We start from the raw sequence: 17601 nt of genomic DNA, 5'->3' as shown, positions 1-17601 counted from the left end.
ACTCCGACCAGTTCGACATCAAGCCGCCAAAATGTCCGCCAACTCTCTGAACAAGATCGCGCCCAACAGCCCGTCGAGGCAGAACCCCTCTGAGATCGAGACCAGCATCGCCAGCGCAAGTTTGCCCGTCAATTGCACATGGGCGACCAGCACTAACACGCACGACAGGCGTTGACTGACCTCGAGAACAATGTCCCCGACCTGAAGGCTTCTCTGCGCCCTCTCCAGTTCGTCTCTGCTCGCGAGGTATGAAAACCCGAACACCACCATGCGCTATCGAGCGTCGCCTACACACCTACCTACACCCATACCCATATATTGAAGAGGCGGTGGGCACTGGGCAGCAACATCAAGCTGACACCAGGATTCTTAGATCGAGGTTGGCCACGGACGCAAGGCTATTGTCATCTTCGTCCCTGTTCCCCTTCTGTCCGGATGGCACAAGGCCCAGCAGCGGTATGTCCTATTTATGAAGTGAACGAATTCCCATACTAACATCTCTCAGTCTCACCCGTGAGCTCGAGAAGAAGTTCTCTGACCGCCACGTCCTGATCGTTGCTTCCCGCCGCATTCTCCCCCGCCCCAAGCGCTCCAACCGCTCGCGCTCCAACCAGACCCAGAAGCGTCCCCAGTCCCGGACTCTTACCGCTGTCCACGACGCCATCCTGACCGACCTCGTCTTCCCCGTCGAGATTGTCGGCAAGCGTCTCCGTACCCGTGAGGACGGCAGCAAGATCCTCAAGGTTGTCCTTGACGAGAAGGAGCGCGGTGGTGTTGACTACAGGCTCGACACCTACAGCGAGGTCTACAAGCGCCTCACTGGAAAGGGCGTCAACTTCGAGTTCCCCCAGAGCCAGCAGACCGACTACTAGATGTAGGCGGGTTCGTTGGGTTTGATCGATCTCGTTATATCTACATGGGTCAGGAGTACGGCAGGGCTTCGGTTATGCGTCATGTACCGGCATCAAAAAGGAATGAGAATGAGATGATATGAGCCTGTATTAGGCACCCCTTCAAGATACCACTTGCAATTGATTTCTTTTACTGTGATGGTGCTTGTGCCCTGGCATGCTCATCTGTCTACTGTCGGTCCAGCTCAGGGTAATGCCTGAAGATACCCATGCTGAACTCCTTCCGCCTCTCGCTAGCTAGGTACTCTTTGATTCCCTTGGTCTCCTTGACGCTGTCATAGAAGGTTCCAAACAAGAGTGGGTAGTCCTTCTTCCTTGCCTCCATTTCCTTGGGAAAGGCAAACTCCAATCCGCTCAGCACATGCCAGACTGTAAGGTCGGCATAGCTGAGACCATCCCCAACCAGGAACTTGCCCTGTCCCTGCGCCTCATTGCCCTTGAGCACGCGCTCAAAGTACTTCAGGAACTTGGGAATGCGCTTCTCGCGGAAGTCGGTAGCCTTCTTGAGCGATTCCTCCTTCTGGTCCTCGTAGTATAAGCTCATCGAAACGGGGTGGTGCGTGTCGTGGGCTTCGTTGTTGACGTCCAGCGCCGTCAGAGTATGCGACAGGATCCACGACTTCTCTGCTTCGTCTGCGCCACTGAGACCAAGCCTGTCGCCAAGGTAAGAGAGGATCGATGGCGTCTGGTAGAGAACCAGCGCAGCGCCGTTCTTGCCTTCGCCGGGAACGCGCAGAGCAGGTGGTGCGAAGACGGGAGGGTTGCCATCGGAGCCTGTGGAGGACTGGTCGGTGAGGGTGCCGATGATTTTCATGCCTACCAAGTTGTTAGCTAGGGCAGTACAGAGTGGGATGTGGCTTTATGCTGCATACCGTCCTCAGACTCATTGCAAACGTCTTTGTAGGAGACGCCTGCTGCTTCGAACGCCAGGCGAATGAACTCTCCGCGTCCTGGAATGCCAGGCCAGTACAACAGTTCGTACGGAGGTTGGGTGCGTGCTTTCTTGTTCGCAGACATGGTGGTGGTGGTGTGATATCGAATCGCAATTGAGCCTTGGCTGTAGTGTTTAGGTAGCTCGTGAAAGCTGTAGAGGGTGCGGAGAGGTCGAGAGGAAATGCGAAGCATGCAGCTGCAATTGCTGCCCTAGTGGGCGGTTATAAGTAGGGCGAGAGTACCCCATGTCAGCTTTACGTGCCATTGCAGCTGGAGGCACTCGTGCAGATTGTTTGGCGTCATTGTGGGGTTAAGGTTGGTTCAAAGGTACCGTTTATGCTGACATCAGACGCGGATCAGACGCGGAATCGCACCGAGACCGAGCAATGAGTCCGAGCAATGCGAAGATACGCGTCGGGCTACCTTCTGCTACGCGTTATTCACGCCCTTCAGCCCTTTGGTTCCACTTCCAATATAACACTATCAGTAAACACAATTCATACTGTGTATGCAACAAATATTCTTAAAGCTTTGGTCATTTGCTGTCAAACCCCAGTCGCTATAAGGTCCTCTCGCTCGCTCTACGCCTGCTTCGATTCGCTTCCACCAGTCATAGTGAGCTATAGCTAGCTTCTCGTTTAGGTGCGTTCAGCTGTTCGTCAGGCTTGTCGTTGATGACCGGAGACACTCACGCTGTCCAAGAATCTTGACGCACCTGTCGTGTCTTGTTTGTTCAAGGACGTCCCATCGTCATCTCCGCTATTCGCTGATCCAACGTTACCTAATCCTCTGAGGCACACCTGCAGTCACTCTACAAGCTCTAGAACATTCTTGCCTCGTCGTGCCATCGGGCTGTGTGCTGTCAATAATGTTCTGTGTCACACAAAAGGGTAGACGGCGATACGCTCGCCTGTGCCTCCCATGGCCCACCGTTGCAGCTCATGCACGAAAAAGAGCTGCGCCCTGTTGAGAGAAACAACACATTTACTACAAATCTACCAACAGCATATCTACCAAAACTGTTTGAGAATCTCGACGCTTTATGACATCTTTTCTCATGCAAGTACCAGCCTGATTTCCTTGCAACAAAGCGCAGTGAACCTGGGTGTTTGATTCTACACAAGGTGGATGTGATCGCCCCGCTCCGCACTCTTTCAGTCTAGGCTTCCCGCCCGGACCCTCTTCCACTCTGCACGCATTATCTCGAGTGCTGCCTTCAGCTCACCTTACCCGCACTGAACCACGGCCGAGCACTTTTTTTTTAAACGATACCAGGCTCTCCGTCATCATGTCTAATTACAGCGACTACGAGCGGTTCGTCCATCAAATGCAAACCTTCCGCGCATCTGATGAGGCCAGAGAGCATTTCGTTAGCGTACGTGTCGCTGAGTCGCGTGTTCGACCGTGCGATAAACGTTGACAGAGGAATAGGAAATTCTAGCAAAGTATCAAGCCTTGTCTGAAGAACACGGCAATTTGAAGAATGATTATTTGAGTGAAAGGGATATCAGGCGAAACTACCAGAGAACCGTTGAAGAGAAACAGGGTTTGGTGGGGGATTACGAACGTCAGCTTGTGCGTTACTCGCTGGAAACTCAGCCTTGCAGGTTTGTGTGCTGATTGAGGCTGCAGGAAGCGAGTTCGTTTGTATTGGCACTTATTGATGGTGATGGAGCTATCGTAAGTATTTCCAGGCCTCTGAGTCTAATCTTCCGTCTATCCTGGCAACAGTTTATCGATTTGGGCCCTTGCATGGTCGATAACGTTCACATGATATCGCGGCACAGTCAACCCACCCATGATTCTAGTTGTTGACTGTTCATCTGCAGTTTCAAGATGCGTTACTTCAAGCCGCTGGTGGCGACGGTGGGTCGGAAGCTGCATCACGATTGTACCATGCAATGCGCGACCATGTTGCTTCGCTCTACAACAATTCCGGTAACTGGCCGATTATGGTCCAAGTCTATCTAAGTCTCGATAAGCTTTCACAAAAGCTGGCATCGGTTGGCCTTCTTCGAAGTCCACAGGAATTGCGAGTCTTTGCACAGCGCTTCAGCGTCAATCAACCCTTATTTAGTGTTATCGACGTCGGTCACGGAAAGGAGAGGGCCGACCACAAGATTAAGGGTACTACATTTCTCCCGATTATAGTGACTAGCGTTGACATGTTGTCTGCAGAAATGCTTCGCACCTTTAGCGACAATCCCACCTGCCGTCACATCATCTTTGGTGGCTGCCATGACGCAGGATATCTCCTAAATCTCGAACACTTCAAACACAATGCCGCCAAAGCCGGCCGGATCACACTTCTGGAGACAACACCAGCTTACCGTGGATTCACGGATTTAGTCAACTTCAAACGCACTCGTTTCGACGACGTCTTCAGGAACGAGCCCCTGCCCGATTATACGCCCCCTACCAACGGCTTCGGTCAGTTGGCCGTGCAGTCGCCGGTGCAGCCTGTAGCACAGCCGCAGCCCCTCTCTCGTTCCGTCACAAACGACAACAATACGTCGCCCACGTTCATCTCGAGGGCCCCAGTGGTGTCTCCCTCGCCTAGCGTCACTCCGGTGTCAGCGGCCACACCTAGTGAATCTAACGGCGACTCTTCGTGGGGTAAGTAACATAGCACAATCGTATCAAATACGAGACGACGTACGGCTGACTCAAATCCCTTAGCCATTGTGGGCAAATCTGGTGCTCCTGAAAACGGCAACATTTCCGTCGTACCGACTACAACTGCTACTAAGAAAAATACTAAGAAGAAGTATGCTTATTACAACAAAGGTGGACAACGGCTTGACGAACCACTGCCACCAAAAGATCCTTCCGCTGTAGCTTCGCTTGAAGCACGCATGAAAAAAGTAGGCAAGAAGATGTGTAATCACTGGCACCTTGGCGGTCACTGCGAGAATGGAAAGTTCTGTCACTTCCAGCATGAGCCGAAGCTTACAACGGCTGAACTGAACGCTTTGCGCTATAAAACACGCAGTTTGGCTTGTAAGAACCGCTACTGTGAAAACATTGACTGCTGTAAGTACATAGTGATCAAGAGGATTTCAGAGCCCACCATCATTACGGCCACCTTGGTATACATTCACAGTGCCGCTAACATTTCGACTTCAGATCTCGGCCATCAATGCGCCCTCGAGCGCGATCAAGGCTATTGCTCATTTCCTGACAACTGTAAGCATCATCGTCGTGACAAGCATCTAAGCTTTACTAATTCCCTAGGCCACCTCCGGGCTACGCATGGTATGGACAGGGTTAAGTATGTCAGATACGACAAAGATGGTAATGAGGATTATGCTCCTTAGTCAGAGTCGTCTGGCTGTGGATAAGGGATGTAATGCTGGATCATTTTAAGGTTATGCTCACATGGAGAAGACGGTTTTGTTGTTTAAGATACCAAGTTATTAATTATGTTCCTCTACGACGCTACAATTGTTAAGCTCTGGGACTTTCTTCAATTGTGTTTCGATTAGAGTTCAATACATTTTGTTCGATGTCAAAGTTTGAGATGTATTCTTTGAGTGCACTGGAGTGTTGCAAGGCTCTCGTGGGCGATCGACCGACCAACCGATTTCGGCCATGGCATGGGCGACTAGTTTACTTGACCCTCTATCTTCCCCACACTCCACACGAAGAGTGCCCGAAATACATGCGAATACCGGTGATGAGGCTAATATTGTTGCGGGACGAGAGGAAATACTGGGTATTGCTCTACTACGGCTACATTCGAGCCGCGGCAGCTAAAATCGGCAGTATGTTCAAGAGCACTTTTAACGTAATTTCTCCACAAACACGCGGGAGTAGGACCGACTTGGTAGTGAGTATTGTGTATCTTGCCTCTGACTGCGAGATTCCCTCTCCTTTGACTATATATCGACTCTGCATAAGTGTTTCCCAACATGCCGTTCTTGGACACGCAGCCAAAAATCCTCATCGCAGGCGCCGGTATCGGTGGATTGACCACTGCGCTAGCGCTCCATGCCGCCGGCTTCAGCGACATTCAGATTTTCGAGACAGCGTCGACGCTCACAACGCTCGGTGTTGGCATCAATGTCCAGCCGTCCGCAGTTTTGATTCTGCGGAATCTAGGTTTACTTGAAGCACTGGAGAAGACGGGCATCAAGACAAAAGAGCTGAACTTCTACAATCGCCATGGCGATTCCATTCTCAGCGAGCCTAGAGGCATGGATGCAGGATACGAGGTGCCTCAATTCTCGATCCATCGCGGAGAGTTCCAGATGTTGCTTCTGAGCGCTGTAAAGGAGCGTCTTGGCAATGATGTTCTTCGCCTAAACCACGCCTTGGCTGGATTCGATCAGAACGATGAGAGCATCACAGCACGATTTTCGCACAGGAGGGACGGTGCGCCAGTGGACGAGTCAAGTGTAACAGGCGATATCCTTATCGCTGCTGATGGAATCAACTCCACGGCCAGGAGACTTCTCTACCCTGGCGAAGGACCACCACGCTTCTCAGGACGCATGCTTTGGCGTGGATGCATTGAGCGCGAGCAGTACTTGACAGGCGCAAGCATGGTATGGGCAGGCCACGCCGACCAGAAATTTATCGCATACCCCATCAGCCAAAGATCAGCTGACAAAGGCAAAAGCCTCGTAAACTGGATCGCTGAGTTGCGCATACGCGACAAAGATGACGTGGACCTGACACCACCAAAGACAGACTGGACTAAGGCTGTCAAGAAAGACGTTTTCGCAGGTCCGTTTGAGACATGGAGATGCGGAGGTTTGGAGATGAAGGACTTGATCAACAGCACAGAGAAGGTCTTCGAGTTTCCCATGTCTGATCGCGACCCTGTAGAAGCCTGGTCGTTCGGTCGTCTTACGCTCATGGGCGATGCAGCGCACGCTATGTACCCCATCGGTTCCAATGGCGCATCTCAAGCTATCATCGACGCGGAGACACTTGCCAAGCACCTCTCCAACAACACTTCAGATATTGCTGGTGCACTGAAAGCATACGAGTTGGAGAGGCTGCCGCCTACCGCAAAGATCGTCATGGCAAATCGAGCGAACGGTCCTGATCACGTCTTGCAACTTGCGGAGGAAAGGGCACCGGATGGCTTCAAGAATGTGTACGATGTCATTCCAAAAGAGGAGTTGGAGGAGATTGGAAGGGTGTACAAGAAGGTTGCTGGATTCGAGATGGAGAGTGTTAATGAAAAGGCGAGGGAGACGAAAGGAATGGAAAAGGAGAAGAACCTGAAGAGCCCAGCCGATTGGATATAGCAGTGTCTCAACAGCCGTTTGTGTGAATAGCAGTAGTGATGTATCATTTTCTGACCTCAGTAAACTGTCTACGTTGTGCTCATGTGACCAGAAATTGCTCTTGATGGAATTGTGTTAGTTGGAGCAGCAACGACGCTACCGTTGAGTTAGTGTGGAAAGCAGTCGCGGCTGAACAAACTCGTAGACACGCGACATGACGCGTTCCTACCAACCTCCTCCCTTTGCGGACTCCAACAACAGTGCTCATCATTACTTCATTATCATTGCTTGCTAAATCTAGAATGCTATTGAGAAACTTTCCTGTTGGGGGACCACGCCATCGCGGCACTACCAAGGCACCAAGAACTCTTGTTCCAGGCAGTGCATGCGACACCGCTCTCAGTGATGCCGTCGTCCAAGAGCCAACCCTACCATAATCATGCGCATCACCTTCTCGGCGCCGTCCTTGACCAATGCCTCTGTCTGGCCGATCGCTTGCTCCAGGGTTACCGGCTCTCGGAGGATACTTGTGAAGGCTTTGATGCCAGCACCGTAGCAGCCATCTGCGCCTTCTCCGATGGTGCCGGCTAGTGCAACGACTTGCGCACCGTTCTTCTTTGCGCGCCGAGCAATTTCAGTCGTCATCTGTCGTCGTCAGCAAAGTGCAAAGGGAGCGACAATAAAAGATTGACTGACCTTTCCGTTCGGTGACTGAAAATCCAGGGAGCCCTCTGCGGTAATGACAAAATCCCACCGGTTTTCGAAAACCTGATCGAATTCGAAGTACTCATTGATGGCTTCAGCGCGGGCGCGTAGTGTAGTGCCGAACAACATCAAACCGGTTCCAAGACCACCGCTGGCACCGCTGCCTGGGGTCTGAGAGATGTCCTCTCCAAGTGTCGACTGAGCAACTTGCGCCAGCCGCTCAAGGGATGCTGCAAGCATATCGACCTGCTCAGGCGTGGCCCCCTTCTGCGGGCCATACACTCGCGCGACGCCTTTGGGGCCACATAATACGTTCTTGACATTGCATACGGCCTCTATTTGGACCTTCTCAACTGGTATGGGGTTAAAACAGGTATGTAAGTTGGGCTAGGCGACTTACCAGCAGTCTTTCGTAACCGGGGGTGTACACCGTCCCAGCAGATGCTGGCTAAGTGTGCCAACGACCGACCACCGCCAGCCTTGGGCAGCTCCTTGCCATCTGCATCAAGTAATCGGACACCAAGAGCCTGGAGCATCCCCGCCCCTCCATCTGAGGTCCCAGAATCTCCACAACCGATGACGATCTTTGTGGACCCTGCGTCAAGCGCCTCCCTAATCAACTCTCCGACCCCGTAAGTCGTGGTTATTGTTGGGTCGCGCTCGTCCTTTGGCACTAAACGAAGGCCTGCAGCTGCTGCCATGTCCAACACAGCCGTCTTCTTGTCTTTGCCAATAAAACCAAGGTGCGATTGGACCAATGATCCGGTAGGGCCCGTGACTGGCACGTCAACAATCGATCCGCCATGAGCCGCTACTAGAGCTCGAGCAAAGCCCTCTCCGCCATCGTGCAGAGGAAGCTTGCGCAGAATAACGGAATTGCCGTCCAGTACCTTCCGGATTCCTGCTTCGATCGCATCGGCCACGTGCTCTGGGCCTAGACTCTCCTTGAACCCTGATGGTGCGACCAGAATCCTGAGTGGGTGCCCGCCCAGGATTTCTGATGCTGGAGTCGACAGCACCGCCGATGCCGGGTTCACAAGGTCGTCTACTTGCTGTTGCGGTAAGTTGAGAGTTTTCAGCGAAAGTAATCGTGGGAGTTGAGGCGGAAGTGTTGGCGACGCTTTCGGTGCACCGTGTACACCGAGCTCCATGCTTGTTGGTACGCTGGCGATCATGCTGGCTGTTCGAAGAAATAAGGGTGGGTAGTATGCTCACGGCTGTCGCTAATAGAGTAGGACGTCGGTCGATTGATAATGAATTCGAAAAGCGAAAGTGGAAATGTGGTAATGTAGAGTGAATGTCAACCCGGTTGTGTGTGATTGGATACCATCTTTCTCTGGACATACGACATACTTATATCTTCGACCCAGACTCTGCTCGTCTGGAGTTGCACACTTTCACGATGAACAGCACACGACATAGCCCGTAGAGCTATTTCCGGTGCACCACTTGGAAGTGCCACCTAAGGTATCGCTTCCAGCCTCAGGACCATGGCAACAACGTCATTCAAGATGCAAGTATCTACACCTTTACTAAACATCAAGTCCGCATTTCTAAGCTCCTGGTCTCGCAGCATAGCCGGATATTACGACTACAAAGGCACAGCCCTGCTAGTATGCGTTCTACCATGTGTATAGCTCTAGTTTGTGGTTGGCTCTTCTTGAGAACTCAATCAGTGATAGTTCCGCAGAGCCAAAGTTCTTGACTTTCCTTGAGGGTCTCGGTTCGGGCCAATCGCGGCGATTGCGCGTATCTTCACCAAGCGGTTTAGCGAAAAACCAAGTTGTACCTTCTTGGCGGAAAATCCCGAGCACAGCCAGCTAGCTGACGTCTACAAAGAAGGCTGTTATCGATGATCAGTCTCCACCACAAAAAAGCTTGCGATCTCGTGGCAGCACCCGCTACATTGCTATTGGTCACGATAGATCTAAGACGCAGTGGCTACCATGTGCTCACGCGACAGGTTTCTATTCTTGAACACAACGTCGGCATATGTCTCACCGCAGCCTTATTGACCTGTGACTCGGCATCTCAAGTCCATTGTTCTTGGAGCGTGGCATTTGCGCTACACGTTTGATACTGTACCTTGAGGTCATTAGGTCGTATAGTACTTTTCGCATCCTGAACAGCCTCCGCTTGGTGAGCGCCCCTTTGGCACTGCCTCGATTTGTGGTAGTTGGCAGAGAAATTTTGAAATTATATGCAGGCGATCTGCGCCTGTAACACGAAAAGGTATCATCAAGCTCCGTTCGCTATCATCACGTTTCATTCGTTCTGTTTCGACACTCGTTACTCACCATGAATTTTAAAGGCAGATTGCTTGGTAGACCCTCGGTAGACCACAGGAGCGCACGCGAGTCCTTGGAACTCCCAAGGTTCTCGTTCGAGGGTGATAATCATCCGCTCGTTAGCACCGAACGTCTGTTCCGACAGTGGCAGCAAGAAGAAAACTCGGGCTACGAAGCCGGCCAAGAAATCATGGAAGAGGGTCTTCCGAAAGGCGACGACATCATTGTAGGTGTTTCAGATCTCTTATGGCACTGCCACTAACATGACGTGTGGATTACCTGGGACGGCCCGAACGACCCTCGCAACCCGCTCAACTGGAGCAACAAACGCAAATGGGTAGCTACAATACTCGTGTCACTCTTTACATTCATCTCACCTTTCTCGTCGACTATGGTAACACCTGCGTTGCCGGATATAGGAGATGACTTTGATATACCGGAAGGATTCATGCGCCAGCTGGTCATGACCATCTTCCTCCTTGGCTACGCTCAAGGACCTTTCGTCTTGGCACCTTTAAGCGAGATCTTCGGACGCGTTACCGTGTTGCAGTATGCCAATCTTGTGTATCTGCTTTTCAACACATGTTGTGGGTTTGCGCGGACCAAGGAGCAGATGCTTGCTTTTCGGTTCTTGAGTGGTCTTGGCGGAGCGGCGCCGCAAGCTGTATGTATAATCCCTGTTCGCTTTCAAAAATTCGTTAGGAGACAAAGAGAGCAAGACTGATATTATTGCAGTTGTGCAACGGTGTTCTCGCTGATACCTGGTCGAAAGAAGAACGCGGGAAAGGCCAAGCCATCTATGGTATCCTGACATGGCTGGCGCCCTGCGTAGCTCCCATATGCGGTGCCTACATATCTGAGGGCGTAAGCTGGCGTTGGATCTTCTGGGCCACCTCTATCTTCACTGTCTTTGTTCAGGTCACAGCGTTCTTCTTCCTCTCCGAGACCTTCGCCCCGGCCATCCTCGCTAAGAAAGCTAAAGCGGTTAGAAAGGCGATGAAAGGCATAAGGAACGATGTAGTCGTGCGGACAGAGTTTGAGACAGGTGATCGCATGAGCAAGATTTTGAGAAAGAGGCTCATCCTGCCCTTCATCATGATGTTCACACATCCTGCCACCCAGGCACCCTCGATCTATCGCGCATTCTTGTACGGCGTCATGTACCTCATGCTTTCAACCTTTCCGATGGTCTTTGAGGACGTTTATGATATGGACACTGGGCATGCATCGCTCAACTACCTGTCGCTTTGCTTGGGCTTCATGATTGGGTTGCAGATTTCGCATCCGCTCATGGATGGGGTACGTTTTTCATCTACAACTTCACTGATGCTGAAGATGCAACGCTAACATCGAAGTAGCTGTACGCACGTATGAAGACGTACTACAACCTTACCGAAGGCCTACCCGAGTTCCGCGTGCCGCCTATGCTTATAGCGGGCGTTGTTTGTCCTATCGGTCTCTTTATCTACGGCTGGAGTGCCCAGAACGAAGTTCACTTCATCGTTCCCAACCTCGGCGCCGTCATCCTCGCCATCGGCCTGATCATCGGCTTCCAGTGTTCGCAAGCCTACACCACTGACGCATACGAGGCACGTTATGCAGCATCGGCAGCAAGTGTTGGAGCCTTTATGAGGACAATGTGTGGCTTTAGCTTTCCGCTTTTTGCACCACAGATGTATGAGACATTGGGTTTGGGATGGGGAAACAGTCTATTAGCATTCTTGACAATGACATTGGGGATAGTGATGCCGATAGGGCTTTGGTTCTATGGGGCTACACTTAGGAAGATGAGTTGGAGAGGTTTGCAGTAGACGTTGTCAATAATCATGCATTGTAAACAAACTATGAGTACGCCAGAAGGTGTTCGCGTAGCCTTGAACCCAAGAACTCCAACCCAACAAGTATACCAAAAAGCCCTCGCGCCGCACCGAACCATAAAAACGATTTCCCAAACTACCCCCAGGAGACACTCAGTTACTCCAGAGCTTCGAAGATGCTACGCACTGGATCTTGTTTGCTTGAGCATACTTGTCGGTCCGCTGCACATCGAGGAGCTCCTCAAGCTCAGCTGCATACGCCTCGTGCGATGCCTCACGCCTCTTGTAGCTTTCAGCTGACTCCTTGAAGTACACTTCGACCTCGGAGCGTATGTCGTCGATTGCCAAACTCTGCTCGGCGACAGTCTTGATGAGCGACTTGTTCTCCTTCTTAGCTCTCAGAGCTTCGAGAGCGGCTTCGTTGTACTTCTTCTGCCATTTTGTCTTCTCCTCGATCGCTTCCTTCTTGAGCATTTTGAGGACGCGGATCGTTGAAAGTGCCTGCTCCAAGGCGGCAGCGTTGGCGACCATCTCAGGGAACTCTACGGTGGCCTTGAGGTTGCTCTGGCTGTCATGTAGTTTGGTGACGTCCTTCTTGAGCTTGGTGGTGGAGGCATCGATCTTGGGGATCTTCTTCTCGACCTTGGTGATAGAGGTGGATGCGGCCTTGAGAGAAGTGTTGGATGATGCGAGGAGGGTGGCAGACCTGATCTTGAGGACCTCAAGGTCGGTGACAGTCATAGTGGTAGACATTTCTGATGTATGTGTGTTTTAAGGCTGATGTGTGCGAGGCGTTGTGGTATTCAACAAGGACAAGCGAAACGTATGCTCAAAATGGTGTGCGTTGGTGAGTACCGAAGTTTTTTTTAGCGCGCGTGTGGTAATATGCGATACGTTTGTGGTATTTGATGAGTACTGAAGTGGTTTGAAGTACTGAAAAGTCTTGTTGCTGCGCAGTGTGTGTGTTGGAAAGTTCTGGTAGAAGTTCTTCAAGGCTTTGAATTGTGAGAGAAGAGTAATGAAGATACTTGAAGGAAAGGAGGATGAGGACAGTATTTATCGTAAAACTGGACTGCTGAAGCTAGCAGTTCCCACGGTACAATAGGAAGATTCTGCTGTTGTCGAGGTGAGAGTGAACGCTGGAGACGTGGAACTGGCTGGCCACTCAGGTGAGCCGTAAATGCGGAACCAGAGTCTTCACCTACAAACAATAAGCGATAGTGGCTTCATGAATAGCTATGGGTGAATGTACCGCAATAGATTATTCTCATTCTCTAGATGTATCCTTGGATCGAGGGACGGCGGTCCTGCCCGCTGACCAATGCGAAGGTTTGTGTAGTGAGGATTTCGCTGACTTTCTGGTCTGCGTGGAACGATAATGTAGTGAGACGGCTTTCAACAGCACGAGGTCACGAGGCCACTACAAATGACATCGGATGCGAATCAGAGTTTTTGGCTTGGTTCGCATCTGCCTGATACTCGTTCCACGTTCCATAGAGTTTATTGTGGGGCAAACCTCTACCAGCGTTATGTCAATCAAGTATAGCAATCGAGTTACACCGAACTAAGCAAGATATGTGTCACATTGATATTAAAGCTGCAAAATTTCTCTGGTGTTGATTCAATTGCCCCCACTCGAGATAACCCTACCCACTGCTACCTTTACTCTATCGTCTCATCCATATTCATCTCCTCCTCCACCACCTTTTCATCGTACTTCCGCAACTTCTCCACTTCTTCCTTCAGTCTTCCTACCTCAGCTTCCAAGTCCTCGGTGAACTTTACGCATTTCTCCATCGCGGTCGAGATGTGGCTATCATTTCCCATGAAAAGGCCAGCTCTGGCCTCGGCATAGCTCACCTCGCCTTCTTTGTATGCCTTGTTCCCTTGAAGGCCCTCGAACCTTCTGTGAAAGATGTTATACAGTCTGTGCCAGTGCCGTATGCGGCTATTGGCGGAACTGATTTCCAATTCTTTCTTCTGAATCTCCTGATTCTTCCTTAGGAGAAGGTTCTTCCAACCCTCTTTTCCATTTTCCAAGAGATCAGTGTTCTCCATCTGATAGAAATCAACTCTCTCTTGCAGCTTCTTGATTATTGATGATTCTTGAGAATTCTTCAGATCATCAATCTCTTGTTGTCTTTCACGTCGCACCTCGTCGATTGCCTTTGCCTCCCTCTCCCTCGCCAATCTAACGTCATCCTTTCGCCCGTGTTTTTCTTTCTCAGTCTCGCGTTGCGCATGATCGACATCATTCTTGAGATCATTTACATCGATGAGATATCTATCCTTCTCCGCCTGAAGCTCATTTTTTAATGCTCGGATAACCTGACTTTGGGTGTTGTTCTCTGCCTTCAGTACCAAGAGCCGCTGCTCGAGATCGTGAATGGTTTGATTACCGGTGGCTGCGTCAGTTCGAAGCTTCTGGATCTGCCGGTCACGACTGTTGATCTCGTGCATTCCTTGTTGGCGGAGTTGATCACATTGCCCCTGGAGATCGATGTTGCTCTTCTCCAGCTTGCCCATATCCTGGTTTCTCTGCGCAGTTTCTTTATTGTTCCTCGCTACCTTGAGCTCTCTCAGCTCACCCCAAACAGCCTCGCCCTTGGACATGGCTTCCTCAAGTTGCTTCTTGACACCCGTAGTCTCTTCGACGGCGGCATCGCGCTGCTGGGTGAGTGTCGCGACCTGGCTAAACAAAACTTGCTCTTGGGCACACTTGGCTTGCAACTGTTCTCTTGACTTCGAAGCCTGAGTTGAGAGCTCATGTTCCCTTACTTCCTTGGTCTGTATGTCCTTGCTCAATGAAGCGATTTGGGTGCGCAAGTTCGTCTCGATGAAGGCCATAGCTTCGTTGGCTTCCTGCAGATCCACTATCTGTTTCTCGAGCTGCGTCTTTGAAATTTCATGGGCTTTTGAACTGCTCTCTGGAATAGTGGACCCATACTGGAGCTCTTTCGTAGTAGGACCAGTAACAGTTGACGGTTGAGAACCGTGAATCTGTGCTACCTCGAGGGCTCTCTCAAGTTCAACAATTCGTCGACGCAGTAGGTTCTTTTCATTCTCGCAATGCTCCTTTTCGTTCATGATTTGACTCTCCAATTTCTCCTTGTACTGCTTTGCAAGTATCATGAAGTTCTGCTGCAAATCCCTGCACTCTTGATCTTTCTCGTCCAGGTTTCGTCGAAGGTAATCCTCGTTTTCTGTGAAAGTGTTCTGCTTGGAGTTCGTACCATTGAAACGCTGTCTAGGTGCTTCGATAACTGGGCGGGCAGGCGACTGTGGCTGATGGGTTTTGTGAGATGAAGTTAGCGAACGCTTCGCTTTGTGCAACTGAGCATTTAGGTCAGCGATTTTATTTTTCTGGATGTTGATCTCTTCGACCCTCTCCTTCAAGCGGAACTCTAAAGCGGTAACTTTGCTGGCAAGTTTGTCTTTCAAAACAAAGATTTCTTCACTCCGTCCTATGAGCAGACTGGTTCGCTCTTCGTTCCGGCGACGTTGATCTGCAACACCCTTATCCTTTGTCTCTTCTTCGACTCGTGTAATCTCTTCTTTGGCTTCGGCCAGAGCCTGTCTTAGGATCTCAACTTCGCCACGCAAAGGTCGTAGCTCATTGAGCTCGACATCTTTCTCCTGGTGGAGTACGTGATTTGTCTTGATATCCTCGCCAAAGTTGCCCCCGCGAATCTCTTTACGCAAATTATCAATCTCCCGTTGCTTATCGAAGAGCAACGAATCAAAGCTCCGGCTGACGCCTGGTACATAGTCGTTACGCAACCGGGTTGTGATAGTTTCTTTGAGTCCGTTGATCTCCGCGATCTGATCACTGTTTTCCGTTTCTAGGCGACCCAGCCGCTGTTTCTCGTCGGCCAACACATTCATTCTGGTTTGCACTAGGTTAACAAGCATATCTCTATTGAGCTCTCGGTCATCGGCTTCGTCACTCGGTATAGGGACGCCAAGTTTTTGGAGCATAATATTTCTTGCCTGGACCATCACAGCAGCCCTCTCCGCTTTCTCGCATCTTTTGATAAGATGGGCCTGGTCGGTGTGGTACTTGTCTTTTAGGTCCTGGCGGCTTCTTCTCATACTTTCAAGAGTCTCTTGTGACGCCTGCACATCTCCTAAAAGCTTGATCACCCTTGGATCCCAAACCCACATAATCATATTTGCGATCAACGAGATGAGAAGTAGAAGGTGCTGGATAAATGCGAAGAATTCCCATGGAACCCACGAGGAAATTTTGGGCGTTGTCGTCGGCAGGGTTACGACGTTTCGAGGGGGCGCTCGACTCTGTGTCGTAACTTTGGGGGTGTAAACCATGGTTGTGCAAGGCGTCGCTCGATCGACCGAGAGATGTGTCCATTTCGTGATAGAGTATCGGTCGTAGTACGTTGAGACTGACGTTATCTGTGCTGTGACCGTATCGTAGATCGTCTTCGGAACTGTGGCTGTAGTGGTTGCTGTGCGTGTTGCAGTTCGCGTCTGCACAATAGTCTGATAGACTTTGTCGGTCAATGTCGTAGGCTTTGGAAATATGGTGGCAGTTCGAGTGACTGTAGTAGCAATTGCAGCGCCCGAAGAAAGTTGATACTGTTCTGGAGCTGAATTAGGATATAGGACAGGCAGCCAGTACGGGCTGATAACAGGAAGCGCAGCGAAAAGAGTGGCGCCCAATGCAATGAACAGCTCGTTTTGCAACAACAACTGGCCGACATCCGCCATTGTGCAATATCCCGTGTCGCCGGACCAAATACGTCAATGTCGAGGATAAATTCGCATGCGCTGAAGCGTGGAGTCACTATGATGAGGTTGAAGGTAATACCGTTGGTCGTTGCGTGGTTGTTAGGACAGTGTCATGAAAGCTGGACGGGTGTATAGTGTTTGCAGACGCCGTCGGACAAAGGTGGTGTTCTTCGCTCGTCCCACAAAGCCCATTCACCAACACAAGTGAATGCAGAAATATTGAAATTACAACGGTACGCATAGACACGGAAACAACGCACAACAGGACGATTAATAAATAATGTCTGAAAGAGAAAATGCCTACTGAACGTAATGACTGTGAAACTGACCTAACAATGTCTTTGATCTTCACTGGTAACATCATGGCTCCGAGAGACAGAGACGTAGCTTACCACCGCTGTAGTTGAAACCTGTATTGGATCTGTTGTCAGACTACGACGAAAGATTAGTAGAACCAGGCCAGAGCTACACATGGCTTTTCCGAGTTGGCAAGAACTTGTATAAAACCATTGACATCTTCCTCTTCTCGCAAAAAACATTTTCCTCTGTCACTGCAGATAAGACGTAGAACGACAGATGCAGTACTGCGCCGGGGGCATAATATTGAAACATAGCCTGCGGAGGCATTCTCCTCAAAAGGTCCGCCGTGTACCTAGGTAGTAAACAGCGCGCATCAAGACTTGAGGATACGGAGAGCACAAGTATCGCGCCCTCTTCTAATGCTTCGCTTTAGTGCGTTGGAGTGGGGGTGAAAGTGGAAACGAGGAAGCTGCGATCGAACGCGTCAAGCAGCCGTCGGCGAGCAGTCCATCTCTCGGCGTCCCGCTTGGCCCTCATGGGTTAGCATGCATCTGCCACGCGACCTCAAGACTACCCTTGAGTATGCAACATCATCACCAAGGTCTTTTGTAACAACAACAGCACGCGACATGTCTTGCCCGGCCACACGACCAGCAATGGG

The 17601-nt window shown here is 50.7% G+C and overlaps 9 protein-coding genes across 9 annotated transcripts; 5 read left to right on the top strand and 4 right to left on the bottom strand.

The window, feature by feature from the left end:
• Nucleotides 1-31: 31 nt before the first annotated feature.
• AA0111_g4830 (40S ribosomal protein) lies at nucleotides 32-872 on the top strand (the record flags this gene model as incomplete). Its single annotated transcript, XM_028650876.1, has 4 exons — nucleotides 32-115; nucleotides 169-246; nucleotides 374-456; nucleotides 506-872. The coding sequence occupies 4 exons, from the start codon at nucleotides 32-34 to the stop codon at nucleotides 870-872; spliced, it is 612 nt and encodes a 203-aa protein (XP_028507712.1).
• A 208-nt stretch (nucleotides 873-1080) lies between these two features.
• Nucleotides 1081-1928, bottom strand: AA0111_g4829 (hypothetical protein; the record flags this gene model as incomplete). The annotated part of the gene is made up of 2 exons (XM_028650874.1): nucleotides 1081-1727; nucleotides 1784-1928. 2 exons carry the CDS (start codon nucleotides 1926-1928, stop codon nucleotides 1081-1083), a joined length of 792 nt encoding a protein of 263 aa, XP_028507513.1.
• A 1204-nt stretch (nucleotides 1929-3132) lies between these two features.
• On the top strand, nucleotides 3133-5161 carry AA0111_g4828 (hypothetical protein; the record flags this gene model as incomplete). The annotated part of the gene is made up of 8 exons (XM_028650873.1): nucleotides 3133-3219; nucleotides 3276-3419; nucleotides 3477-3524; nucleotides 3674-3971; nucleotides 4023-4460; nucleotides 4524-4877; nucleotides 4971-5030; nucleotides 5079-5161. The coding sequence occupies 8 exons, from the start codon at nucleotides 3133-3135 to the stop codon at nucleotides 5159-5161; spliced, it is 1512 nt and encodes a 503-aa protein (XP_028507512.1).
• Nucleotides 5162-5755: 594 nt separating this feature from the next.
• On the top strand, nucleotides 5756-7102 carry AA0111_g4827 (hypothetical protein; the record flags this gene model as incomplete). Its single annotated transcript, XM_028650872.1, has 1 exon — nucleotides 5756-7102. The coding sequence occupies one exon, from the start codon at nucleotides 5756-5758 to the stop codon at nucleotides 7100-7102; it is 1347 nt and encodes a 448-aa protein (XP_028507514.1).
• Nucleotides 7103-7480: 378 nt separating this feature from the next.
• On the bottom strand, nucleotides 7481-8961 carry AA0111_g4826 (hypothetical protein; the record flags this gene model as incomplete). The annotated part of the gene is made up of 3 exons (XM_028650871.1): nucleotides 7481-7726; nucleotides 7778-8139; nucleotides 8187-8961. 3 exons carry the CDS (start codon nucleotides 8959-8961, stop codon nucleotides 7481-7483), a joined length of 1383 nt encoding a protein of 460 aa, XP_028507633.1.
• A 1123-nt stretch (nucleotides 8962-10084) lies between these two features.
• Nucleotides 10085-10336, top strand: AA0111_g4825 (hypothetical protein; the record flags this gene model as incomplete). Its single annotated transcript, XM_028650870.1, has 1 exon — nucleotides 10085-10336. One exon carries the CDS (start codon nucleotides 10085-10087, stop codon nucleotides 10334-10336), a length of 252 nt encoding a protein of 83 aa, XP_028507632.1.
• A 129-nt stretch (nucleotides 10337-10465) lies between these two features.
• AA0111_g4824 (Efflux pump) lies at nucleotides 10466-11885 on the top strand (the record flags this gene model as incomplete). Its single annotated transcript, XM_028650869.1, has 3 exons — nucleotides 10466-10738; nucleotides 10810-11373; nucleotides 11433-11885. The coding sequence occupies 3 exons, from the start codon at nucleotides 10466-10468 to the stop codon at nucleotides 11883-11885; spliced, it is 1290 nt and encodes a 429-aa protein (XP_028507631.1).
• Nucleotides 11886-12044: 159 nt separating this feature from the next.
• On the bottom strand, nucleotides 12045-12632 carry AA0111_g4823 (hypothetical protein; the record flags this gene model as incomplete). Its single annotated transcript, XM_028650868.1, has 1 exon — nucleotides 12045-12632. One exon carries the CDS (start codon nucleotides 12630-12632, stop codon nucleotides 12045-12047), a length of 588 nt encoding a protein of 195 aa, XP_028507637.1.
• A 921-nt stretch (nucleotides 12633-13553) lies between these two features.
• AA0111_g4822 (hypothetical protein) lies at nucleotides 13554-16619 on the bottom strand (the record flags this gene model as incomplete). The annotated part of the gene is made up of 1 exon (XM_028650867.1): nucleotides 13554-16619. The coding sequence occupies one exon, from the start codon at nucleotides 16617-16619 to the stop codon at nucleotides 13554-13556; it is 3066 nt and encodes a 1021-aa protein (XP_028507636.1).
• Between the last annotated feature and the right edge of the window lie 982 nt (nucleotides 16620-17601).

The sequence above is a fragment of the Alternaria arborescens genome (genome assembly GCF_004154835.1).
Source record: "Alternaria arborescens strain FERA 675 chromosome Unknown contig_9, whole genome shotgun sequence".
Lineage (NCBI taxonomy): Eukaryota > Fungi > Ascomycota > Dothideomycetes > Pleosporales > Pleosporaceae > Alternaria > Alternaria arborescens.
The sequence above is the reverse complement of the archived record's forward strand: the minus strand, read 5'-3'. Positions and strand labels throughout refer to the sequence as shown.